Source organism: Neofelis nebulosa, chromosome 10, assembly GCF_028018385.1.
Source record: "Neofelis nebulosa isolate mNeoNeb1 chromosome 10, mNeoNeb1.pri, whole genome shotgun sequence".
Taxonomy (NCBI): Eukaryota; Metazoa; Chordata; class Mammalia; order Carnivora; family Felidae; genus Neofelis; species Neofelis nebulosa.
This window is the reverse complement of record NC_080791.1, coordinates 88,172,170-88,197,868: the sequence shown is the minus strand read 5'-3', so window position 1 is coordinate 88,197,868 and position 25,699 is coordinate 88,172,170. Positions and strand designations below refer to the sequence as shown.

The 25,699-nt window shown below is 54.0% G+C and overlaps 2 protein-coding genes and 1 long non-coding RNA gene across 5 annotated transcripts in view; 1 reads left to right on the top strand and 2 right to left on the bottom strand.

Annotated features, from left to right (window-relative positions):
* The window catches only part of ABTB2 (ankyrin repeat and BTB domain containing 2), a 175,331-nt gene extending 165,453 nt beyond the window's left edge, over positions 1 to 9,878 (top strand). For both annotated transcript variants that reach the window (XM_058688603.1, XM_058688604.1), the window contains exons 11-17: positions 109 to 287; positions 672 to 777; positions 1,017 to 1,119; positions 1,633 to 1,723; positions 5,976 to 6,044; positions 6,678 to 6,791; positions 8,137 to 9,878. In XM_058688603.1, coding sequence (XP_058544586.1) covers positions 109 to 287; positions 672 to 777; positions 1,017 to 1,119; positions 1,633 to 1,723; positions 5,976 to 6,044; positions 6,678 to 6,791; positions 8,137 to 8,334 — 860 coding nt within the window. In that variant the 3' untranslated portion in view covers positions 8,335 to 9,878. The remainder of the gene's footprint in view (positions 1 to 108; positions 288 to 671; positions 778 to 1,016; positions 1,120 to 1,632; positions 1,724 to 5,975; positions 6,045 to 6,677; positions 6,792 to 8,136) is intronic.
* Positions 4,145 to 7,395, bottom strand: LOC131487686 (uncharacterized). Its single transcript, XR_009249885.1, has 2 exons — positions 5,802 to 7,395; positions 4,145 to 5,556 (listed from the first exon to the last, which is right to left on the bottom strand). It is a non-coding gene; the product is annotated as an uncharacterized LOC131487686 (long non-coding RNA).
* A 4,001-nt stretch (positions 9,879 to 13,879) lies between the features above and the next one.
* Positions 13,880 to 25,699, bottom strand: part of NAT10 (N-acetyltransferase 10) — a 36,000-nt gene continuing 24,180 nt past the window's right edge. For both annotated transcript variants that reach the window (XM_058688601.1, XM_058688602.1), the window contains exons 19-29: positions 25,305 to 25,421; positions 24,371 to 24,504; positions 24,110 to 24,158; positions 20,696 to 20,792; positions 20,507 to 20,617; positions 19,437 to 19,609; positions 18,816 to 18,935; positions 18,352 to 18,450; positions 17,909 to 17,982; positions 16,899 to 16,982; positions 13,880 to 14,695 (exon numbers count right to left, since the gene is read on the bottom strand). In XM_058688601.1, the coding sequence (XP_058544584.1) occupies positions 14,584 to 14,695; positions 16,899 to 16,982; positions 17,909 to 17,982; positions 18,352 to 18,450; positions 18,816 to 18,935; positions 19,437 to 19,609; positions 20,507 to 20,617; positions 20,696 to 20,792; positions 24,110 to 24,158; positions 24,371 to 24,504; positions 25,305 to 25,421 (1,170 nt within the window). In that variant the 3' untranslated portion in view covers positions 13,880 to 14,583. The remainder of the gene's footprint in view (positions 14,696 to 16,898; positions 16,983 to 17,908; positions 17,983 to 18,351; positions 18,451 to 18,815; positions 18,936 to 19,436; positions 19,610 to 20,506; positions 20,618 to 20,695; positions 20,793 to 24,109; positions 24,159 to 24,370; positions 24,505 to 25,304; positions 25,422 to 25,699) is intronic.

Genomic DNA, 25,699 nt, shown 5'->3' with positions numbered 1-25,699 from the left:
AGGGGGCACAGTGCGGGAGAGCCTGCCGAGAAAGCGGGGGGGGGGGGGGGGGGCGGTCTGTCCAGGGCCCGCTCTGCTGAGGCCTGCCCTTCCCCTGCCTGCGCCCAGGCGTCCCCTGGAAGCTGCACGTCTGGATCGAGTCCCTGAGGACCTCCTTCTCCCAGTCGCGGTACTCGGTGGTGCAGAGCCTCCTGCGGGACTTCAGCTCCATCAAGGAGGAGGAATACAACGAGGAGCTGGTGACCGAGGGCTTACAGCTCATGTTCGACATCCTCAAGACCAGCAAAGTGAGTGACATTAGGCAGGCTCCCACCCTGAGCTTGCCGGGTTCCAGGGCCCCGGCCCAGACCGCAGACACACAGACCGACACACGGCAGACAGACACCGGCACCCTCCCGCACCCCCCACACCCAGACTCCCACTGCCTGGCTGCCGAGGCCACAGGCCGTGGATTTGACGGGGCTGGAGCCTGGCCAGGAAAGCAATTTGGGGATTCAGTGACGGAGGAACAGGCATCTCTTGCCAAGCCAGATCCAGGAGGAATAAAAGACAGCGGCCGCTCTAATCCAGGCCTGGACTTTTGAAATTAGCCTGACGTGTCTGTAGCTATAAACAGACGGCCATGGCGGGCGGGCGAGCTCACAGGCCCTCTCTCTGCCCCTGCCCCACAGAACGACTCCGTCACCCAGCAGCTGGCTGCCATCTTCACGCACTGCTATGGCAGCAGCCCGGTCCCCAGCATTCCGGAGATCCGGAAGACCCTGCCCGCCAGGCTAGGTGAGGCCTGCCCCCGCCCACCCGACCTTTCCAGATCCCCCTCCTTGTCTGTCTTCCTTTATCTTTCCCTGTCTGTCTCTTGTTCCCCATTCCTAGCGCCAAGGCCCTGGGCCTCAGTTTCTCTGTTCCTCCCCTTTGTATCCCCCAACCTCTCAGAATGCTCACCCAGCACCCGGGGCGAGGTGGGGGGGGGGGGGGGGGGTGGGCTAGTCATTTCCCTTCTCTCCTTTTGGGCACAGATCCTCACTTTCTGAACAACAAGGAGATGTCAGATGTGACCTTCCTAGTGGAAGGAAAGCTGTTTTATGCGCATAAAGTCTTGCTGGTGACGGCTTCTAACAGGTAGGCTGCGTCGGGAAGAGGGGTGGGAGTGGCTTCATTAGACACCAGGTGACAGAGGAGCCTGTCCTGTGGAGATGGGTCACGCGACCATGGAGTCCCGCTGCCCCACAGGCAACACAAGGGTGCCCACAGGGGGCAACAAGACGGTGTGGACAGAGGGACAGAGGGGATGGGACGAGAGCTCTCCAGGAGGAGCCCTGAGGTTGTATTCCTGTTCGAGTTCCTGCTTTCACTAGAAAATATAAATGTTTGGGAATGAAGAGTCACTTTTCCCGCCACAGGCGTCACAGTCACCCCTGGGGGGCAGTGGGGACGCACTGGGGCCCAGCCCGGCTGTCAGTCCAGGGTGATGTAAGACGCCATTTGCCGAGAATCATTTTGGGAGCGCTGCGGTAATTTTAAAAATGTCCCGTCTCCCAGTGGCCGGCCAGGTGATGGATGGCGCCATTGCTGCAGGATGATGGAGTAAAAGTCCTGCTCAAGACCCGCCTTGTTTCTCCCCTTTCGCTCCAGGTTCAAGACGCTGATGACCAATAAATCAGAACAGGATGGCAACGGCAGCAAAACCATTGAGATCAGCGACATGAAGTACCACATTTTTCAGGTGTGTGGTTCTCTGTGCCTTGTGCTTCTCAGGGGTGGGGTGGGGGGAGCTCCCCCCACCCCCAGGGCCCCTTGGCTTTGTCCGTCTGGGCTGGGAGGCAGCTGGGATTGGCCGCCATCTTCCACTCCATCCCCAGTGCCTTCTGCAGTGGCTACATCAGTGGTCAGGTGGGAGTGTCTGGGCCTTTCCCAGGCAGAGGTAGCCATTCCTGTGTGGGCTTGTGGCTTCCGAGCCTCACTCATGAGTCCTGAGCTCTGACCACCAAACGACTACATGGGCAGACTGACAGACACGTAAGGCCTGGCACACGTGCATGAGCCCTTGTGCCTCAGGGCGAGCTCCCCGCAGCACAGCACAGACCCCCCTGTGGCGTCAGCCCCCTGCCTCCTGCAGGCGGGACGCGGGGGTTGTGCTCACTCTGGGAAGCATGGTGTGGGCTGCTCCTCCCCTCCCAGCCTCAGACCCCCAACCAGGAAGGCCAGGCAGAAAAAGCCGGGTGAGCCTGTCCTGGTTGTGGAGGACCCAGGTCGGGTCTTTCAGTCCCTAACTTTGGAGAACATCAGAGGTAGTGTGATGGAAACTCCACGGGCTGGCTGCCAGTCGGGGCCAGAGAGTCTGGAGGGAGGAGCCCCGGCGGAGAGCTCCTTTTGGGAAAGTGGCGACTACAGGTCTCCAGGCTGTGGCGGGGGGGGCCTCCGGGCTGCCCGGATGACCCCCCAGGTGCTGAGACCGAGGCCAGGGACAGCTCGTATGTGGGTCCGGGGCCTGGCCTTGCACAGGAGAGCTCTGTGACCTAGCGGGAGAGGTCAGAGTCTCACGGAAGCACAGGGAGCCACCATCTAAAATGGCCTCGTTCCTCCTCCTGCTGTCTTCACCCACTTACTTGGCATTTCGTCATCTGTGGGCACTGTGGGGATGGCACTAAACAGGACCGGGCCCCCTCCACCAGGAGACAGGACTACAAGAGAGCAATCAGAGAGTGATCTGTATGCATGGGGAGCACTGGGAGCACAGAAAAGGGGCATCTAACCCAAATCTGCAGAGGCCGTCAGGGACTGGGGCAGCTAGCCAGCCATCGGGAGCCCCAGGCGGGGGGAACTGTGCACACAGAAGCAGAGACCACAGTGTGTTCAAGAAATGTCCTCTGATTCAGTCTGGTTAGTGGTTCAGAAGAACATCCAGAAACGATTCTGAAGCTGCCACAGGGTGCCATCGCATGAAGGGGTTGACCTTTAACCTATAGCACCATCACTGTCACTTAGCCAGGCGTGGCTCCAAGTGCTTTGACTGTGTTCATCAGTTAAGCTTCATAGCACAGCACCATCCTAGGAGGTGTAGGTGTATTATCACCTCTTGATAGATGAAGAGTCAGAGGCACAGAGAAGTTGAGTAACTTACCCAAGGTCACACAGCTGGGAAGTGATAGAGCCAGGATTCAAACCTTAGGTTATGGGTGTGGAATGGTCAAGTTCGCATTTACAAAGCTCACTCGGAGGGTGAGGAAGGGACCAGAGGGGTCATGACTACTCCAGGGGACCGGTTAGGAGGCTGTTGAGAAATCCAGCTGTGTGATGACGGTGAGCAGCTGGTGGCTGTGCAGTGAGGGGAGGTGGACAGGACCTGGTGACCAATAAGGTGGAGGCGAGGCCCAGGGTCTGGCACAGGCAGCAGAATTGGGGAGGGGAAGGTCTCTCCTTCCCTCTTTTCCATCCCTTGCTCCAAAGTCACATGGAGAAGGGGCAGCTCTAGACACTGCTTTGGCTAAGAAGCCCAAAGTCCGGGCATGAGGTGGGGTCAGGACCAGACATGGGAGGGCAATGCAGGAGAGGCAGCAGGGCCGGGGCCAGAGTAGGGGGAGGGCACGTGTGTGGACACGGTGCCCACTGCCATGTGGCTGCCCAGCCCGGAGGGGTTCTCGCTCCCTGGGAGGACATCCGTGTCGGAGCAGCCTTAGCAGCCCTTGACGATCTCTCAGGGCTGTTGGGAGGGTAAATAGGGACATCAGGTCTAACATCCGTGGCACACGCAGGCCTGGGAAATGTGGGCTCTCTGGCTATAGAATTCTGCCACGTGGGGGAGTGCCATCTCAGATGGAGCATCCAGATGCTGACCTCTGCTTTCCGGGCTTCGATCCGGGACCAGGGTTTCCTAACAAAGCTGAAAGTTTCAGGGCAGCCCCACAGTATCTCCCTGGCTTTCACAGCACTGGGAGGGAATGAGGGCAGGCGGGGGAAGGGGTTCATTAGGTTTGTTTTTTAGAGGAGGAAACAGGCCCAAGGAGATCTGAGCTATGCCATCCAAGAGAAAGATAATGCAAGACACATATGTAATTTAACATTTCCTAGTAGCCATATAAAAAAGCAGAAGGAGATGGAGTGAAGTTAATTTTAATAATATATTAAACCCATGGTAGCCAAAATATTACATGTGATCAATATAAAAATTAGCAACTGTATCTTCATACCAAGAATGTAAAACATAAGCATTTGAAATGCAGTGTGTTTTTGACATCTCAATTCAGACCAGTCTTATTCCAAATACTTAAAAGCTAGATGTGGTCAGCGGCTATAGTGTTAGGGCCAGCCTAGATCTTGCCAAGGTCACTGCCGACGACCCCACCCGGGCCTTTGAGGAACAGCCCTGCTGGTCTTACCTGGCTTCTGACCCCAGTCCTGTCCCGTCAGTATCTGCAGCCTCCTGGAGTCAGGTTCCTGGGGTCCTGTCCAGGACGGAAGGAGACCCTGCCACCCCCTCTGCAGCTGACGCTGCCTGGGGCCTTTCCCAGAGCAACCTGTCTGGACCCTCGGGCTGCCAGGCTGCGCACAATCAACCCATCTCTGCCTGCTGGCCACCCGCCTCCCACAGCAAGGTTCCCAGGGAGTGGTTCAGCTCTGGCTTCCACAGACTAATATCCATTTAAGGGACTTCAGAGAGATCCACAGGCCACAGGTGGCTGGGCCTTGTCGAACCAGCTCCCGAGCCGCGGGGCCTGGGAAGGAGAGCTGCAGGATTCCGGCCCATCTCACGGCCCACACCCCCAGGCCCCTTCTTGCTGAGGGGCTGTCCTGAGGCCACCCCTTAGCAAACAAGCCTAGGAGATCCTACCGCCCCCCGCCCCCGCCACCTGCTCCACTCCCAGCGCTGGATCATCCAAGGCAGTCCTGCCGGCGTCCCAAACAGCCACTCCGTGCCCAGCACAGGGGACGGCACCTGAGGTGCACACCTCCTGGAGGGACAGACACCTCCATCTGTGCTCCAGCAGGGGCTGCTGGACCGAGGGAGCCTCCCCCGCCCCCTGCTCTGTGGGGAGAGACAGTCTCCGGGGACTGACCTCAGGCCTGGACAGACTGGCCATCACCCCACTCTTCTCCCCCAGGGTTGGGCTGCTTCCTAGACCCTCTGGTGCCTCTTCCAGCCCGGGGGCCGGCTCCTAACAGAGCCCGACTGTGCCGGCCGGAGCCGTGTTTACTTACACACTTGCCAGCTCCTTGCTGGGGCTGTTTCTGCAGCCAACCGGGGAGAATCATTTTTCTTTTTCCAACTGGGAACCTCCCAGGCTCCAGCGTGATGGCAGAGTTTGTGACAGACCACAGTGAAATTAAATGTAGTTCCCCAGTCCTAGGCCACCTCATTTGATATCCCAGGCCCTCTGTTCCCACAAGTCCCAGGTCTGGGCCAGGCAACGAGGTGACCTCTGGACCAGACCCGACCCCAGCTCTGAGCTTGCTGTCCAAGGGAACAAATCCAGGGGGCAGACAGGGTCTGGCTCTCACCTCCACGCTGGAGTTCTAGCACAGCCGGGAAAGTTGGAAGCAGCTTCTGAGGGTAGGCCCCTATTTAGGATTTAGGTAAGAAGAGAAATGAGCATTGTGCTGCTGAGAGTCTGGTGTGGGAGTCAGAAGACCCGAGTGACTTGAGCCATGCTGCCTTCCCTCCTGGGGCCTCAGTTTCCCCATCTGTGAACAGCACCTTCCCTTCTGGGCTCACGGGGCTGTCATGAGGTTCAGGGTGAAACCATCCCGCAGAGGGAAGCTTGTCGTATATACAGGAAATCAAGAGGGAGAGTCTCGGGGCTGACCTGTAGAGACTGCACAAAATATCCGCTTCAGTGAGTGGGGATGTGCACGCATCCACATGGAGAGGGTAGAGGGCGCAGCCAGGCCCAGGGCGGAGAGCGGCACTCTGGTGAAGCCAGAGGACGTGGGTGCCGCGGGGCCATTTGGTGTTCATGCGGGGCCTCTTCCCGCTGCAGATGATGATGCAGTATTTGTACTACGGAGGAACAGAAGCCATGGACATCCCGGCCTCCGACATCCTGGAGGTGAGGTCCCGGTGCTGGGAAGGGCGTGGGAGCCGGTGTGCCCAATGCCTGGCTGCTGGCTCTCAACCCCGCGCTCAGAGACATGGCATTGGAGAGCCAAGGAGGGGAGGTGGCCTCTTCGAGGACCTTCTGATTCCCTGCTGGTCCTTTCTCTTCCTGTGACAGGGAACTGGGTGCCCACCGCCTCCTGGGCCATGCCTGGGGTGGGGGTGGGGGCTGGAAAGGCTCCCCTGTAGGGATAATGGGCCCAGGAGGATCAAAGGCAGGCAGCAGGGCCTCCCACTCACCTCCTCGCACTTAGAAAACAGAGCCCCTGCCGGCCAGGCGCCTGGGTAGAAGGTGGTGTAGACAAAGCATGCAGCTTATGATTGAAGATCTTCTGTGAGGTCAGGAATCCCAACCAGTGTCTGTCACCCATCCTGTGCCTTCCAAGGTGTCCCAGCAAATACCGAGGTGCTCTAGAACAGAAATAAATCCGTCCTCAGACTTGACCTGCTGAGGCAGGCAGGGCCCCGAGGATTAGAACACAGGGCCCACTGCACAAAGCAGCTTTCTGTTCCATGATGCCTGGGCCACAGGCCTGGCTGCCCCCATCCAAGGCCGCCTTTTGCCTCCCTCCGCGCCCCCCCACAGCTGCTGTCAGCCGCCAGTTTGTTCCAGCTGGATGCCCTACAGAGGCACTGCGAGATCCTGTGCTCCCAGACCCTCAGCGTGGAGAGCGCCGTGAACACGTACAAGTACGCCAAGGTGAGGACCCGCTGGGGCCTGGCTAAGAAACAGAGGCAGCTGGGCAGTACTTGCGGGGCAGTGTGAGGACTGGAGGGGGGCAGGAATGCTCTCTGGAGTCTGGGGTCATCGCTGCTCAGCAGCATGTAGCTCGGGGAAGAGCTTTCCAGCCAACTGGATCCCAGTTCACATTCTAGCTGTGCCCCACCAGGCTGGGGACACCTGGGGCAAAAGGCTGAGCTTCTCTGAGCCCCATCACTTCCCCAGGTTCTGACCTGATTCTTCCCCAACCTGTCCTCCTGAATCTTCCCCTTCCTTAGCAACAGCATGGCCCTCTGCTCAGGTGCCTAGACTCAAAACATGAGAATTTTATATACTTTATATATATGTAAATCTTTTTTAGTTTCCCTCATTTAGGTCAGCTCTTGTGAACACATCGACAGTCTGTCCGCTGGGCCTCTCCCGCCCCCTCTCTGGACCATGGCACTGGCCCAGCCTCTCCCTTTTTGGCTTTCACCCCGTAGTCCACAGGCTTTTTGAAAAGCGTTAGGACCATGTCACTCCTCTACTTAACACCGCCCCTCCCCCAAAGCTTCCTCTGCTTGCAGACTAAATATCATGCTTCACCAAGCCCCTAGCACCCCACCCACCTCTCCCTTCACCCAGTGCCCTGGCTCGTTCTCAGCTCCCGCCTCCCCCGGGTCTCTTGTGATAACCATCCCCACCTCCAGGAAAGCACCTTCCGGAGCACCTCACAAAGCCCGCTGATTTCCCCCCCGTCTCCCATAAGGCCCCTGCCACACGGCCATCACCTGCCCGTGCTTCCTCACAGCACTGACCTCCATCTGCCGTTACTTTGCTTGGTCCTCTGGTTTCTGTCTCCCCGAAGGAGAACATCAGCTCTAAGGGCACACTGTAGAGACCTGGACCTCAGAACCTGGTGCCCACTGCCTGGCTCGGAGCGGACACTTGATATTTCTGGAGTTAAAATAGTTACTGAGCACCTACCGGCTCAGTTGCTCAGGTGCCGGGCCTCATGCCGTCTCCCTGACCCTGCCATTAGTAAGGGAGCTTCTGCCCCAGCAAGGATGGCCGCCATTCAATAATGGCAGCAGTGGGAAGCAGGCAAAGAAAACGCTGGGGCCAAGAACAAGTGATGTTTCTGGTGGTACAGCTGGGATTTGAGCCCAGATTAGTCCAACCCGGAGATGATGCTTATGGACGGAGTCCAGGTCAGGGGGGGCCAAGGCTTGTGCTGGGCCTTGGCCCATGGGTAATATTTGGGGGAGGGTGGAGGGTGGTTTCGGGTGGGGCTGTGCCGGGGTCATGCTAAGGTTGTGGGTCTCACCCCCCCCGCCCCCCACAGATCCACAATGCCCCTGAACTGGCCCTGTTCTGTGAAGGCTTCTTCCTCAAGCACATGAAGGCCCTGCTTGAGCAGGACTCCTTCCGGCAGCTCATCTACGGCCGCAACAGCAAAGTGCAGGGCCTGGACCCGCTGCAGGACCTGCAGAGTACCCTGGCCGAGCGCGTGCACTCCGTCTACATCACCTCCCGGGTGTGAGGGGGCTGGGCGCACAGCAGGTCGGCACACCCAGCCCCCTCTGGGCCAGGGCTCTGTCTCTAAGCATCCCAGCAGGTGTGAAAGGCTGGGAGCAAGTGCTTCCGGGCCGTCTGAACGAGTATGTAGCCAGGGTCTGTGGATGGGTCGTTGCCCCATGGAGGGGGCCGGGGCGCTGGCTGAGGCCCTCCTGGAGCCAGGCTCATGGGACTCAGTTTCCCCCTCTTTCCCCAGACCTCCCCTCTGGTGGTGATCCGTCCTTGCGCAGGTAGATGTGCTCTGAGCCCTCCTGTCACTGGGCAGCCCCACCTTCAACCCTCTGCCCCCGAGCTGTGTCTGCTTGACTAGCTATGGGCAGACAAGGTCAAAAGGTGGCCCTTCCCTCACTTGCAACCCCCATACCGTTTGCACCTTGAGGGTTGCCGTGTACTCACCCTCTTGTGCTCCCCTCCTGGAGATCTATGGCTGATCCTGATTCTTCCCGCTTGAAATAGGGCCTGGAAGGCACGGTCAGAAGCTAACTACCCGCAGTCCCCATGCCTCCGTAAGCTCGGACGGTCCCAGCTGGGGCTCCTGGAGGTACAGGCATCCTGATGAATGTAGAGAATGTATACTCTGGGCCTCAGGCCACTTCATGCAGAAGCTGGTATTTTTTTCTCAACATCACGTCAGAAAGGCTGTCCAAATCCCTGAACTTATTCCTCAAGGCTGTGCCTTCAAAGGCTTGATGTGAGCCTCCAGGGGGCCTGAAGATCCCCACCCAGAGGGTCACTCAGTCCTATTCTCTTTGGTGTCTAGGCCGACAGAGGCCCTCCTTTGGGGACCACAAACCTGCTCGGTTAGTGGTAGGGCAATTCCCCAACTGATGCCTTCAGAGCTTTCAGTCTAAGCACAGGGTGGCATGGAGGAGTCCGGGGGCCTCAGCCCATGCTGCTGCTGTTTTTAGGGGCCCATTCTGAAACCCCAAGCCTAGATTTAGGCTGCCTCTGTGGGCTCAGGAAGCAGACCCCTAAAGGTACCCCTGGCTGAGTCCTCCGACTTGGGCTGGAGAGGGGGCACCTCTCACTGGGAACTGCAGTCCTGGGGGTAGAAAGGGTGGGGCAGTGGTGGGAGGGAAGGGGTGGGAGAAGGCCTGCTGCTTCTCACCTACCTGCTCCAGGCCTGCTGTAGGCCCCGGGCTTCCCTAGGTGGAGGGGCAGTATCGGGCTGGACACTTGTCATATTTATGGACCAGACACTGGGGGAGCATTCCGGACAGCTTGCTCCGGGTGTAGCCTTCTTCAGGCTGTCTGGCTGCACCTTAGAAACTATTTATTCACCAAAAGCCCTGGGCACTTAAGGAGGTGTTACTTTGGTTACCTTGAAAAGCCCCTGGGGGCTTGCAATCTTGGAAAATATTTTCGACTAGCTGCTTGAGCTGGATGTACAAAGGAATAGGCGTTATTTTATTGCTGTAATATTGTATGATACTGTAACTATACATTAATGTTGTCACTTATTGTAAATGTACCATGGTTTTATTAACAATAAACACTTGTTAACAATGACCTTGGCCTCATCACTCCTGATAGAGGGTTGCTCAAAGCTGGAGAAGAGCCCATTTAGGACCAGGAAGAGAACCCAGAGCTAATTCTCTGGTTACTCAGGCTTCCTGCCAACAGCCGGGTCGAGGCTACCCCCTACTCACCTCACCCAGGACCTGAGTCTCCATCCGTCCCCCCCAACACCGGGCTCTGGTGTTCCTCTTCCATCAAATGAAGTAGCTGGTAAGAGAAAATCATTCCCGTGTGTTGAGTACATGTGCCATTGATCAGGACGGAAAAGGTGTTTGTGTGGAGGGACTGGAGCCCACAGATAGGAATACGATGGCTGCAGGGGCTTTTCTGGTCTCCCCTGAGCCCACACCACCCCCACGGCCCTCACGTGGGAGCTGTTGTTGGGGTTAACAGTTGTTTGCAAACTTTGGACAGTCTAAGTCTGTGTGGCCCAGCAAGGTGGAGGCAGGGTGTTTTCCACCTGGTACTAGAGGGAGAACAGTAAGCTGGCGACTGGGGTCCAGAGGTCTTCTGGGACCAGCTGTAGTTTGTTTTAGGTACAAAGTCCAGGCAGAAATAAAGGTTTTTTAAAAATGTTTGGTACCTGACGCAGGAAAAAAAAATTTCTAAGGTCACTAGAAACATGGACCCAAGTGCTGTGGTTCAGTAACTGATAGGCCAGAACTCAGGAGTTGGGGGACAACATGAAGACCTCATGGGGTCAGTTGGGGTTGGTCTGCGAAAGGCCTGATGACCAGCTTTGCGGCGTGGGGCCCTGGCACCGGTGGTGAGAGGACTGCGTGGGCCCACAGCGCCCTCTGGGGGCCACAGAGAGGAGGTGCACCCCTTGGCGCCATCATTCTGGGCAGAGGCCCTTGTGAGGGAGGACGGGGGTTGTCCCTGCCTGGCACTTGCCATCTGCAGTAACTACCCTTCAGGTGTCTGTGGCCATCTGCAGTAACTACCCTTCAGGTGTCTGTGTCCACCTTCCCCACAAGTCTCTCCCCTCCTTCCCCCCTGTAGGATGATGCACCTCCATCGAGTACCCAGGGAGCTCAGCCATTTTTTCTTTCCGGGGCAGGTCAAAGAGAAGGCCACGTTAGGGAGGGATGGGTCCCCTTTGAGCCTACGTGTAGCAGAGCACACTAAGGAAGCGCTTCAATCACAGAAATCGGGGCTAGAAGTGACCTTACCCCTGGTGGCTGGGCCGCCTCCTCGGGGCCACCGCTCCAGAGCACGGGGGCCTCTCTCCTCCAGCTGTCCGCTTCAGCCAACAGCAGCCAAAGGCAGGCTGGAGGAGAGGAAGGTTAACTTCTTCACAGGAGTCCCTGGGAAACAAGGGGCCGAGAGCGTCAGTTCCATACAGTGGGACTGCATTCTCCAGCCACCCTGCAGGCAAGAAGAGGCTGGCACTCGGCATCTGGAGCCTGGGCCTCATCCCCACAGGAAACTCCTCCAGACGTGAGGGTCCCCCGCACTCCTGCTCCTGCTCTTCCCTTTCCTTTGCTCTCTGCTCTTTGCCCGATGACAGCCAGACACCAAGAGCATGGAAACTTTTTCCTCAGCTGAACCACCTACAGCCCCGTAGGAGACCCTCAGGCCTTCCCTTTCCCGCCACCCCACCCGCTGCAAAAATCCACAGGACATTTCCCCTTTAACCAACCTGTTCACAGAAAGGGGCATCCGCTTCTTCCAAGGCTGATGTCTGACCCTCCCATTCAGGCCAGAGGGATTGCAGCCCCGCCCCTCCTCCAGGCCTGCAAACTGGCTGCTGGTGTTAAAGGCCCTCAGATAATGAGTCTACATTTTTCCAAGGTGATGATCACTTATTTTCTCCCCTCCCCCCCCCATCTCAACAACCCCTTTGTATCCACCTCCCGGTCACTCTGGAGCCCTTGGGGACTGCCGGAGCCAGATGAGCAGTGGAAGCACTAGGCCAGCATTAACCCCCTCCCAGCTCAGGAGGATGGAGACCATTTTGGAATCTTCTTTGTTCAGGCTTCTTCAGCCCCGTTCCCGTCCTGGTGACAGCATTCCTAGCCAGCCTATCTGAATTCATTTCACCAATGAGATTTCCTGAGACAGCCTAGCTTTACAGATGTCACTGTCTGGGGGCCAGATGGTGAGGTCTGGGGGAGGTGTGCTTTTTCAAGTTTGGAGGGGAACCCAAGATCACAATCTCAAAGTGCAGGGACCTGTTTAAGAACATACCCTTTGCAAATAAAAGGGCCAAGGCACAATGTTCACTTCCTCTTTGTGTGCAAAGGGGAAGGCTGTCTCCGAGAAGAATGACCTTGTTGCAAGCCACAGAAACAGACAGGTCTGACCACAAAGTGCATCATCTCCTGCCTCCCAAGTGGGGCTCTTCAGCTTAGGTTGTTTTAGAACAAAGCCAGTCTTACTAAGTCTTACTAAGCTTGCGTGTCACTGAGCAGCTCCCCTGGTTATGTAGATGCAGGCCACACAACCCAGAGACTTCTAGAGCACTTGCCATACACCAGGCCCCACTGTCCGCTCTTCACACTCAGCTCCACTCGCTCCTCACAACGGTGCATGAGGTGGGAATGGTCATTACCACTTGCGTCTCACAGATGTGGGCCCGGACAGCAAGTGGAGGGAAAGTGGCGTGCCCAAGGTCACAGTGGGGCTCAGGGCAGAACAGTGTTGCAGCCAGGAGGTGTGACCTCAGAGCACCTCTCCCTGCATCCTGGAGCAGAGCATAAGCAAGGCCTCGGGGTAGGAGGTGCCATGCAAGGGCTCGGCCAATCTGGGCCCCCATACTCATGGGAAGACATGGCTTAAGACAATAGTTTTAAGAAACCATCCAGCTCTGACCACTGGAATTCCGACTTTGATTTTAAGTCACTCTCTGAGAAACTTAACAGAAACCCATGGGGGAGGGGAAGGAAAAAAAAAAAGAGGTTAGAGTGGGAGAGAGCCAAAGCATAAGAGACTCTTAAAAACTGAGAACTGAGGGTGGATGGGGGTTGGGAGGGAGGGGAGGGGAGGTGATGGGTATTGAAGAGGGCATCTTTTGGGATGAGCACTGGGTGTTGTATGGAAACCAATTTGACAATAAATTTCATATATAAAAAAAAAAGTCACTCTCCTAAGAAAATCCTTTGGAAGATAGGCTCAGGCACTCACCTGAAAAACAAGCGGATCAAAAATTCTCGTTGCCCCTCTCAGTGAACTCTCCTGCTGGCCTAACAGGGGGTCTGTGGACAGGAACCTGTGGATCCAGGAGACGAAAGACCCCTAAACCTATGTGGGCAAGGTGCAGGGGTCACCAGTCCAGGCCGAATTTGCTCTCCTTGCTGTGGGTGTGAGTCCTGGGAGGTGTACATTTAATCCTCTTGGTCCAGAAGTTCGCCTTACAGGAAGCTGGATTACACACCAGGGCTGAGGAAAGGGTCTTTGGACTCATGGAAGACCAGTCCTTTTAAGTTCTATGAAAATCTGAGGAGGATCAGTAACCAAAGCTCGAGGCTGACGCAGCCAGGGAGCCGCACGGCACAGGGAGACAGCAGATCAGAACAAGAGCACGACTGAGCCGACTTCCACCTTGAGCATTTCTTACCCTCAGTGACAGGGATAAGGAACAATCCTACAGAAACCAGCAGAGGCCCTCAGGGTCATGGTTTCAATACACAGTACTGGGTTTAGAACCAGAAAGTAGATACCGTGAAACAGCATACCAAAGTATGCGTGAAGTCACCACACAATTCCTGTACCCAACAGAAGGGACCCGATGACCTGACAGAAGCTTGGAGGAAATGCACAGCTAGCTAGCTTCCCGGAACCACAGCATGTCCCTCAGAGGGACCACAGTGAGCACAGTGGGTGCCGGCCACTCTCCCAAAGGCTTTTGGGTCGGTAAGCCCTGGCCCCTGCTCGCCCTCGGCCTCGGTACCAACTCCTTCCAGAGATTACCGGGCAGCCAAGCCCCACCAGGAGAAACAAGGCAAGGCACCACTCCCACCCACATGGGGTCAATGAGCACCCACAGGCGGTTGGTCTTTCTAGCTTGTTATTTATTAAAAATAGATTCTCTATCCCTCCCTCACCCCTGCTAGCAAAATGGTCTTGCACATTTTTTCCCAAATAGATGAAATAACAGATCTGGGGACTCAATGTCATAGTCTTTTCCTAAATGAAGAGCTCAAGCTTTCCAGGGACACAGGGCAGCAGGCCTGCGGAGCCAGGAGAGGAATGCTTCACGGCAGAGCAAAGCCCAGCGCACAGAACAATGACCTGCCGCGGCCACGTGGTTGGACCAGAACTCCTGCTGCTCTAGGCCACGACGAGAGGCCCAGGGCTCCATCAGGGGCCTCCTAAGCATCACCAGAAGGCTGTGCATTTAATGTCTGAGAAGGGACAAGAGTCAGCGTGGCTTCCAACAGGTGGGAAGGGGCCAAAACAGCTGGGCCCAGAGCAAAGTGTGAACTTATGGGGGGAAAAAGACCTGGACAGGGGGAGGGGAGGCAGGTCCTCAGCAGCACCAGAGGTTTGTCCAACCGTCCAGTTCTAAGCGGACCAGCACAGAAGGGATGTCGCCTTAAGCCAAGCTTGGCCCACGGACTGAACTCCTGGGCAGCTTCTGGGTCTGATGGGGACTTCGTTGCTTTTAACATCCAGGCCGCCACCCGGTCCAGCCAGAGACAGCTCAGCACGTCAGACTCCTCTCCTTACGCGTCAGCCAAGGATGCCCACCTTCCTATTTCTTCCACTTCAGTTTCGTATCTTTTTTATTCTTCATGTCTCTGTTTTTCTTCAACTTTTTGTTCTGTTTGGGTTCTTGTTTGGCTTCCAGCTTCCTTTTCTTGTCACTAGAGAGACAAAAAAAAACAAAACAAAACAAAAAAAAACCACAAATAGAAAGAAAATGAAATATGCACAGATCTGTAACATCTTTCAGACTGCTTTGCTTCAGGCTTGCTTTGCTTTGTCTGAAAACGGGTTTTCACCATCTGAAACATTAATGAGACAGAAATGTTCTCTGCAAGCCTACCTGCACGCCAGACACTGTGCTGGGGGGAACATGCCGACCAGTTCCTGCCCTGACCGGGCTCTTCCTTGGAGGAATAAATCTCTCTTAACACCTGAAATCTGAATTCCCTTTGGATTGCTGTTCATTCTCCCCTCCCACCACTCAAAAGCAGACATATTATCCCACGGACCCTGTGGATAGTCTCTAATACAAAGCAGGACTCTCCCAAGAACACCCTGTAATACTTTCCAGCGTGGTAGTATTTTATTTTTCCTAAATGAGAGAGAAACCGAAAGGAATAGGAACTCAGGTTACACGTTTCAGCTGGCCAGGGGCGGCCTCGCTGACAGCTTAGTACCAGAGTCATTCGGCAAAGGACTACCACCTTCCTTCCCTTTTACAGGTTAAAGATTCTCTCCAGTGGCATTTCGTCCTAGGAACAAACACCTCCCCATGATGAGAGAGCAAACAGTTCCATCCACAGACCACTACCATCACCTGAAAGAAATGACCTCTCAAAAAAGAAAAGCAAGGCCTCAAAGAATACGATGATAGGTATCAGTGTTTTTATCTCCAAGAGTAGAACTGATTCAGAGAACTTCAAGCAGATCTGCCACAGAGGCCAGTGAAAGCAGGAGGCTCCTCACCAGCAGTGATACAGCCAAATGGCAGGAAAAGCCAAGCTCCGAGGGACGCGGAACCAGCGGGGTCCACACCAAGCACACGCCCCAGCCTTTTGTTCCAGTCAAAGCCACCATGCTCAAGGCCAGAGCCATCACAGGCCCTGTGCGTCATCTGCTATCCTGGCCAAACCAGAAACTAGGACACGATGACAGTGAGCTCTCGTGCCACATCTGAGAGCATCCAGGGATTGAGGCTGGCAGCACTGCTGGAACCTTCAAAATGCCACAGTAACTTTATGGAGACTGTAGGAGACAGTATCTGATTTCTGGGATCTATAGTTCCTAGAGTCACAAGACTTCTTTCCAAATCTATCCCTCAAGGGAACCTATCCTATGGCAACGCCAAGAACTCACCTCCCCACTAACCCCAAACCAGCTGTGGAAGTTCATCTCCAGAGGCCGAGGGCAGGGGAAACCTCATTCTCCTCCCCAGGAACTCCAATATAGGTTCAAGCCCGAGAAGCCATGATCTACAAATGCCCCCCTCCGCAGAGAAGCAGCTGGAGGGGGAGGTTTTCAAGCAGGGCCTCCTGGGATCCCCAACTCTTCCAGGTGGGCCCCAAGGGGGAAACTGTTTTCACAACAATACAAACACACTGTCTGCCCCTCACTTTCACTCTCACAGCTGTCCAGTCTTCCAGAAGCTACGAGGTGTGCGATGGCACCAGAATGAACGCAGAAGCAGAGGAGTCAGCTGCTGTCTATTAACTCAGACAGCGTTTGCAAAACGTAAATGTACAACAGTGCCACTCTTAAGATTTTTGTGGGCAAAGGCTATTTTTCTAAACAACAAAACCATAATGAGTCCATGATTGTTAATTCTGGATGAATTTTTTTAACATCTCAGTTTACTTCTAACATGGAAAATATTGATAGATATAACCCTCATAAACAAAAGTCCTTTGGGGGCCCTCAATTTTTATGATGCAAAGGAACTCTAAGACCCAAGACTTGGGGAATCACCAGCTTCAAGCAAGGGGAATACAGCAGGTAAAACTCCAGCCTCAGCAGTGGACACACCTGGTCCTGACCCCGGCTCAGCCTCTTACTGGCTGGATGCTTCTTGGGAAGTTACTTAACACCGTGGAGCCTCGGTCACTTCGTTTTTAGAGCAGTGCTGGTAATAAAGCAGCCACCGCCGTTGTGAGGGTGCACAAGACACCACACTGATGCCCACAAGAGCCCCATGGCCCTGCCTCGTCTGTAGGAAATACGATACCAAAGGAGCTACCCTCAAGGAAAGAGTAGTGATTTCGTCCCTCAAAGCTTTTGCTTCGACCTCCTATTTCCTAATGAAAGTCACTAGAGGAGCTGAGAGACCAGAAAGCCTCTCCTGCCAGAAGTTTGTTGGGCCCTCACCTCTTCAGGCTGACAATGGAGGCATTCTCCCCAGCTTTGTTCAAAACTTCATTCCATTCTTCATCATCTCCACGGATTATGTATCTTAAAAAAAAAAAAAAAAAAAAAAAAAAAAAAAAAAAAAGGAAAATCTCAAAGCCTGCTCAAAAGAAGATAGTGACAACATTCTCAGCAGACATGGCCCATCACAAAGGCCCGGCCACCCGCACCAGCGTGAACGGCAGAGGGAAGGGGCACTTGCACACTAGGGAGCTTCATGGGAGCAAGGAGGGCCACAGGGCATGCCAGGAGTCATACTCTCACTAACTGTCCAGCAGGGGGAGCCTCCTATGGCCCCACAAGCATCTTGCTCACTCCCACCTCAAGAGGCATGGTGCCCACAGGCCCCGGAATCGTGCCTCCCTGCCCCACCTCGCCCCACCTCTCTCAAGCCAGCAGCCCCAGCAAGTCAGGGTTTTGATACTGTGAATTGAGGGCAGAGCTCAAAACCCTGCCCAGGGACCTCCAGGGTCCTCCATCTCATGTGTCCAACGACCACCATTTCTAAAGGACTCAGTCAGGGGGCTACAGGTCAACGAAGCTCAGAGGCCACTAATTCTAGAAACTTCATTTACATCAACCCACAGAGCGGATGACACCATTACAGCTGAAGCTCAGGGGGACTAGGAGTCCTAGTTCACAGAGGGTTCTAGAACAAGGGGTTTTGGTTTATTTGTAGGCAGTAGAATCCTTTCTTGAATCAAGTTTACATGTAAAAGCCAAACAGAGAAAAGCAGCCATTGAAAATGGATGTTCATCAATTAGCACCCCTCCCTGGGGACCTGAGGGAAAATCCTCAAAATACGCAGAGTGAGTTAGAGAGGTTTTAGCTGTTTGGCTTCTAAAATGGTGCCATGTGACAGCTGCCAGGGCACCCGGATGTGGATCAGAAGGGAGCTGCAGACAGGTCCCCAGGATCCTCAAGGCCAAGGCGGAGCCTCCACTCCCCATGAGCGGCACGGGGGCCTTACTGAGAGAGGTCCATGTTCTTCAGCTTCCCCACTTCTTTCTTGTGTTTCTCCTGGAATTCCTTTGCTGCTTCATCCTGCGGTCAGAGCCCCAGAGACAGAGCAGGTCAGAGCCGAGCAGAGGACAAATGACAGAAAAAGAGGGCATGGTATCACTATGAGAGCAGATAGCTCCTTCTCCTCGGTTCACCCCCTCCCCCGCCATCAGAGGCAGCTCTTACTAAAAGAATATCAAATGTGTGTTTGCAAAAGCCTGAAAGGACAAACAAGCTGTCAGTAGCAGTGCTGGACCGCCTGCACACACCCACTCGGGGGGCATCGCACGTCGGGAAGCGAGAGCGCGAGCACACGCAGGCCAGGGGGACTCCGCTGCGTCAGGGCAGAGGACTCTCCCCCCAGGGTGACGGGTGTGCCTCCGACATTCCCACGCTTTCAGCGGGTCCTACCAGGTCATCACTGAGGGTCTTCATCGTGGGCTCCATAACCACATCCTTCACTGCCGCCATCTGCTCCTCAATGGCCCTCTCCTGCACTTCATTAAATAGCTGCAAGACAACGGCCGAGAGATGAAGCGGAACGGCAGCTGGGACCCCGTCACTCACTACCGAGCCACTTAGCACACACTTCACATGGGCAAGAGTGCACCCCTTCATGGTAAGAGTAGAAAAACACAGACTGGAAGATAGCAAATTCCTAACAGTGGTGCCGCCCCTGGGAGAAAGCACAGGAACATTCCATATAGAGCTGAAGGCCCCTATTTCTTCGTGTGAGAGCGAGAGTGAGTGAGTGAGTGAGTGAGAAGATCTGCAACAAATACGGCCAAACGTTAACATCTATTTGTTTTAGGGCAGGGAGTGAGTTTGTTGAATTATCTGAAACAGATCAAAACCCTGCCTTCAGATGACATTACCTTCACCACTTTGCGGATGATCCGGTTGAAAAGTCCCATCAACTGGCCTGAGGGCAGCTCAATCTCCTTTTCCAGCTGATCCACAGACTTGTGCTGGAGGCCAATGCCTAAGAGAAGAGCCTGGGAGGATGGAAAATCTGCTGGAGTGGCCACTAGGACAGGCCCTTACCCATTAAAAGGGCACGGAGAACCAGTCACTTTCTTTTGACCAAAGCTATCTGCCACAAAATATCGACTGGTATGGTCTGTTCTGGCATCTTCTCTTTCACCGTGTTACTGAAACCACCAAGAAATGCTTCCTCCTCCTGAAATCCCCAAACTGATTATCCTGACAAACAGCTGCTTCACAGCTGCATTTTAAATTACACAGTGCCCTTGAACCTCTGCTAAAGTAGAGTTAGAATCAAGGCAATGTGGTGGGGTGGGAAGAATGTGGGTTCAAACTGCAGCTCTTCCTCTGACTGTATGGCCAGGCACATGAGTCAACTTCAGAGCCCAAGTGTCCCCCCACCTGTAAAACGGGGAGAACACTACCCACCGATCAGAACCGTAAGGAATTAAATGCACAAAATTACATCAGAGCATCCAACTGAATGGGCACACAAGCAGCAGATAACCTACTGACTGGGCCGCAGACAGGGACAGGTCCCCCAGCTGGTTTAGGAAATACATCCGGGAGACGGCCGGGATCAGGTCCATGATGAGATGATAGTCCACCATGTTCCGTGAGTACATCTCCAGCCTCTTCAGGTCATAGGGAAGGAAGAGGGCTTCCAGTTCAGCCCGGCACAGTGCTGTCCAAGCAACAGAGCCAGACACGTTAGAGCAGCCGGATGTCCTTACAAGGCCTGATGGGGTTCCCAAGTTAACACACAGCGGTCCCCTGGTGGCGCCCTAACAGCTGCTCCTCCACAGGGCTTCCTCTGGGCCAGCCCTGACCTTTCTCTTGCCAAGGGCAGGCAGCCTCAAGCCACGCAGGGAGGGCGGACGGTTGGCATGTCACCCTTGCTCAGAGTTCCACGCCAGCCCATCAGACCAAGGAAAGGCTCCAGCGTCCCAGGGATAGAGGAGCACAACACTCCTTCCCCACTTTGCCACTTCTCCTCAGGACCCAGCTTCACAGAAAGCGTGTATGCTCTGCCCAGTTTGAGGAAAACAGATTTTTCCATTAAAATATAATTGGCAAAAAAAAAAGAAAAAAGAAAAGGTGCACACACATACCCAGCAGCAGAAAAAACCTACAGCTATTAATACTAATGGCCCATTACACTTTTTAATATTTTAAATATTCCAACGGAATTTACATGTCCAAAGCATTTCCCATGTGTCAGCCACAGGAGAAGGAGTACATATTCTTATTACAAATTTCATGAATGAGGACACCGAGCCTTAGAATTGAGCTGGTTACCCTAGCTCACAGAATTTAAATCAAGTTCCACAATTAACTAGCTATATGAACTTATTTGACACCCAAAGTCTTGTTACAAAGATGGAAAGTATTGTGGGCGCAGGTGCCCCTAAGGCAGAGCGGGGCCAACTAGGACAAGGGCGGGAAGGGGGGTCAGCGGGAGATGCAGGCCGGGGGCCCATCCCTCAATTCTTAAGCCAGCCTTCCTGGACCACCACGCCCACCTCCTGCCTCCACAAAACCAAGCCACTACCAGCCCTCTGCGCCAGTCCTCGAGGCTCACCTGGCTGTGCTGGCTTCCCGATGTTCCTGTTCTGAATGATGTTCAGAGCCAGGGGAGGCGAAAAGGTGCCGAACTGGTAGGACAGCAGGGCTAGGAACCGCCTTCGGAAGTCTGTGGAGGACAACCGCACAGAGTCAGAGGCCTGGGGGCCGCCTGCCTGTCACCTGTCTCCCTTCTACTCTAATTTACCTTTCCAAAAGGCCGGGAGCCAGGCTCCCTGGTCAGCCTCATCCTCATCAGTCAGTGTCTTCAGCATGATGCACGAGTGTTCTCCAGTCAGGTCATTCTGGAAACACAAATGCCTACTTGGTACCAAGAACACCCTTTTCTGAAAAGAAGCTGTCATTGTTGAAGGGCAGGAAGACACAGCGCTTCCAGAGGCGTCTCCTTCCTCTCAGCTAGGAGAGCCCCCCACGCACTGCCTGCATGTCCACGCAGCCTCAATTCCTGCATAACAGCTTTCAGAGGCCCCTCGGTTCTGTGACTTCCTAGCAGGTGCCGCAGGAGTGGAGCAGAGCGGTTCAGATCGCCCGAGCACAAGGTCTGCTCCAGACCCATGGAAGTGAGCCACTCGCACGCCATCAGGTCAGATTCTGAACTCTGAGTCATTACAGCTTAAACTCCACATGATCCAATCAACAGGTTTTGGGTAACTTACAACAAAACTCCCTGCCCCAAACCTAGAGTTCCCATACTGGCAACCAGCTTGCAAATGCAAGTTTCTCTAGGTGCTAAAATAGTGAAGATAGGTCTTTACGTTTTTATTACATAACAACCACAAACCCCACACAATAGAAACATCTACTGGATTTTGACCAAAGAGCACTCACATAGCAAAATACCCACACCATGTCACAAATGAGTGGCACACCGCACAAGAGCACAGGGATAAACCGTGGTCTATGCTGAACTCAATTGTCTGCACAAACCTCACAGCCGACCAGCAAATTTAAGCCCAGCCTCAGCCCCACTCACTGACAAGGACCCAGCCCACCTGGGAGCTGCTCTGCCCACACAGAAGCAGCCGAACACCCAGTGGTCTTCACCAGGCCCACTTTAAACTCTCAAATGGGCACCGCCCGTGGAAACCGGGGGCTTTGTGTACTCCAAAACAATCAAACCTCCAACACCCCTTCTCTCAGCCTCCCATCTGGGAAAACAGAACTTCGTCCTCCCAGCACCAACCCAACCAACTGACCCACACCTTCTGTGCCCAAACTCTCTGCCTTCCCTGTTGCTGTGAAGGATGAGGTGGCCACCTCACCCCCTGCACCCAGGGCCCTACTCCCCCTACCTCGAGGTCTGCAACCAGCCTGTCACCTGTACTATGATTTGTGTGATCTCTACAGAATCATACCCTGCAGCAAACAACCATGTTCTAGAATCTCCCACCAGATAAACTCCCCTGAATGCCAGTCTCCCTGCAGCTACCTTGTTTCTCTGCCCCTTTTACTTCCCATATGAATCATCTATTTCCTCACTTTCCATTCTCTCCAGTTAGGATGAGCCCTGAGCTCTCCAGGAGCTGCCTTCCTTCTAATCACCACTGTCCATTGACCATTTATTTGTCCTCAGCTTACTTGCTCTCCGAAAGCCACTAAGTCCCTTTCTTGAAACACTGGTTAATCCTGGCTTCTGACACGCTCCCCAACTTTCTCCTCCACCTCAAGGCCACTCTGCCGTCTCCTGACTCATTCCTCCAAAGGCTGGACAGTCCAGGACGCACCCTCAGTCGACTTTCAGTCCAAGCTTTCGATAACTTTTAAAACGTACTCATTCACTGCAAAATATTTACCGAACACGCTACCACACGTGGTAGATGATATTAAGTGCTGGGGTTACAGCTGTGAAGAAAACAAAGTCCTTGACCCCGGGGAGTATATTCTCTTGAGAATACGCTCCCAAGTGTCCATCTCCAGCCCCAACCTCTACCAGTGCCAGACTGGTGGAGTGCCAGACTCTAGTGCCAGACTCCTGCAGGCCACCGCTTGTCTCTGTCCCCATCGGGCATCTGACAAGCATCTCCCACTGTGCCAGGGCATTCCCGCTGTCACCTCAACCTGTCCCTCCCCCGGCGGCTCTTCTCGGCAAATAACACCTCCATCTCCCAGTTTCTTACTGACTCTCAAGCCAGAAACCTAAGAATTATCCTCGATTTTTTTTTTAAATGTTTTATTTATTTTTGAGACAGGAAGAGACAGAGCATGAACAGGGTCAGAGAGAGGGAGACACAGAATCTGAAGCAGGCTCCAGGCTCTGAGGTGTCAGCACAGAGCCCGACGCGGGGCTCAAACCCACGGACCGTGAGATCATGACCTGAGCCGAAGTCGGACACTCAACCGACTGAGCCACCCAGGCGCCCCATATCCTCGATTCTTTTGGTTCGCTCATCTTGCAATCCAATCCTTCAGTTCTAGTCAGTGTCACCCCCAAACATGCCCAGCCTCGGCCACTTCTCTACATCTTCACTGCTTCCTCCTCAGCCCACACCCCATCTCTCGTCTACCCACATCCTCGCCTCCACTCTTGGGCCACCACCATCCACTGTCTACACAGCAGCCACAGCTCCTGAACACCTTCCTCCAACTGGAGGGAAGAAAACAGAGTCCCCAGCCAATGACCCACGCCAACCTTCTTTTGTCGCTTTCAAATCACCGATTCACTTCCACCTCAGTCCCTGCACTTGTTGCTTAGAAACATATTTTTCAGGGTGCCTGGGCGGTTCAGTCAATTAAGCATCCAGCTCTTGATTTCAGCTCAGGTCATAATCTCACAGTTTGTAAGATCAAGTCCCGCATCCGGCTCTGCACTGACAGCAAGGAGCCTGCTTGGGATTCTCTCCCTGCTCTCTCTGCCCCTCCCCCACTCACTTGCAGGCTCTCTAAATTTAAAAACAAAAAAAAATAATAAAAATAGAAACACCTTTTTCTCTAGGACCGTCCATGTGGCTAGTGCATTATGCTCAGGGTCCAGTTGGAAAGGCCACCCCTCAGAAGCCTGACCACTCAGTACGCTACACTTCCAATTTTTTCTTCACGGCACATAGCGTAACCTAAAAAACTTCTCATTTCTTCACTTTCTTGTTGCCTAATTCTACCCATTAGAAAATAAGTTTTGTGGCTTACCTTACTCATTGCAGGTGCTAGATTTTTTTTTTTTTAATGAACTCCCAGTAACTCTCTCCCTTCCATAATAATCCTCCATGGCTTGGTCATCCACGTAATCACATCCCTCCTTCACATACCTGAGGCTGCGCATCTGCAAGCCTGTCCTAAAGACACTGTTACACTTTTCACAAATTCTAGGAGGCCCCCAGGCTGCAGGATTCCAGAATCTGACGAACGAGTCCACACGCACTTCTGCCATTTTACAATCAAGCACAAAGCCAGGTACACACCGAGTGTGCACCACACAGTGGGGGAGCGAAGTGTGTGATCGCATGGCCTTGAAGTGGCGATGGCTGTTTTGGTGTCCATCAGAATAAACCTCTTGGAGGCAGGGCACACGTGCCCAGAGCATAGCAAGAGGCACCTGGGCTCCATATAAGGACAGACCTGTCACCAACTGTAACTCCAAACCACACCCCTCCTCCACCTCACTCACCGGGGTCTGTCTCAGATACACAGGAACAAACCCAGCTCGCTTCCAGAACCTGCCAAGACACAAAAAGAGCAGGTCACTGTGTGCACCTTCTGAGACTGGCCGGCAGATGAAGACGGGAAGGGCTGGGCAGGGGTGGGGGAGTGGTCAACGGAACCGACAAACACACCAGCTGGAAAGGCAAACCCAGTCCACAGAACGCTCATTTTCAGGACACCAAGGCCACGGGGTGATGTGAAAGAGAAAGAGCAGGCAGACCCTTACTTGAGGAGCCTGGGGGTCAAGCCATAGGACACACCCAGGTAATCCAAGCGCTCAGCAGGCCTCTCATTCAGTTTGAGGAGTAAGGGAGGCAAGTCCTTCCGGGGAGTGATGACCTCTTCCAACAAGCTGACAGCCTACAGGATGCCAGGAAGAGAACACAGTCCACCCAGTAAAGGGAGAGGAAGCTTAGTAACATTCCCAAGCACCCCTACCATACCAGGCTCTGACCTAAACACAGTAAAAACTGGGACAGATTTCTCTGTTCCCTGGATTTTAAAATAGAGGCACACCACTCAGTCCAGTGATCATTTCCAAGTATACCAAACACCTGGACATGCATGAAACCACACCGCTCCAAACCCAGAATTCAGGAAAATAGCCACGTGATTTAAAGAGAGACACAGGTGGGGTTCCAAAGATCCAGTTCTGTCATCAGATGGGTCTGGGACTTCGGAAGTAACAAACCGCTAAGCCGGACCTTAAATATAAGGCCTTTCCCCACCTCCTGAACGGGCTACTGTGAAAATCAAGTGAACGTGCGTGAGAAGCCATCACAGTTCCTGGCGTTTATCACCTTACCAAGAAAGACACAACTTCCCTTAGACCTGGCTCAGTGCTCGGCGGCTGTAAGCTGGAGCACGCAGCGGCATTACCTAGGAGCTGAGACACAAACCGCTGGGCCCCACTCCTGACCCTCTGAGTCAGCATGACTGGGGGCAGGGCTTAAAAACCGGCATTTTTTTAAATAGGCTTCCAGGTGATGCTGATAACGCTGATCTGAGGTTCTCAACTCCAGTGGCAGCTGGAGAAGTAAGAGCTTCTCCAAAACAGGAGGAAATCTGCTGGTGCTCAGACAGCCCAGACCACTGGACAGTTCTAGATGCTCCTGAGAACTATCCTCCAGGAACAAGGAGTTCGGCCAAAAGATGCTTACCTCGCTGCTGACAGTACGAATTTCTTGTGACGTCTCAAGGACCTTTTCCTCGAGACAAGGGAATCTGCCCTCAAAGTACATCTGCAGCAGCTGCAGAGCTCGGCTGCCGTAGCCCATCTGTGAGCAAACATGGAGGGAGACAGACAAGGAAGAGAATGTTCTCAATCTGTCTAAATCACCTCTACGTCCCTGAACTTCTTCCAGAAAGCCTTCACTCTGTACACTTGGCACAGTACACTTGGCAAAGAGAATTAATGAAACCCCTCAAAGAGGTCCAAAGAGAGACCCTTAAGAGTGAGCATGCTATGACCCTCGCTCTCACACCATCTAGCCTGAGCCTGAGGATGGCTGGCTGGGCTTTCTGATCCACAGACTAGCACGCCCCAAACTGATGT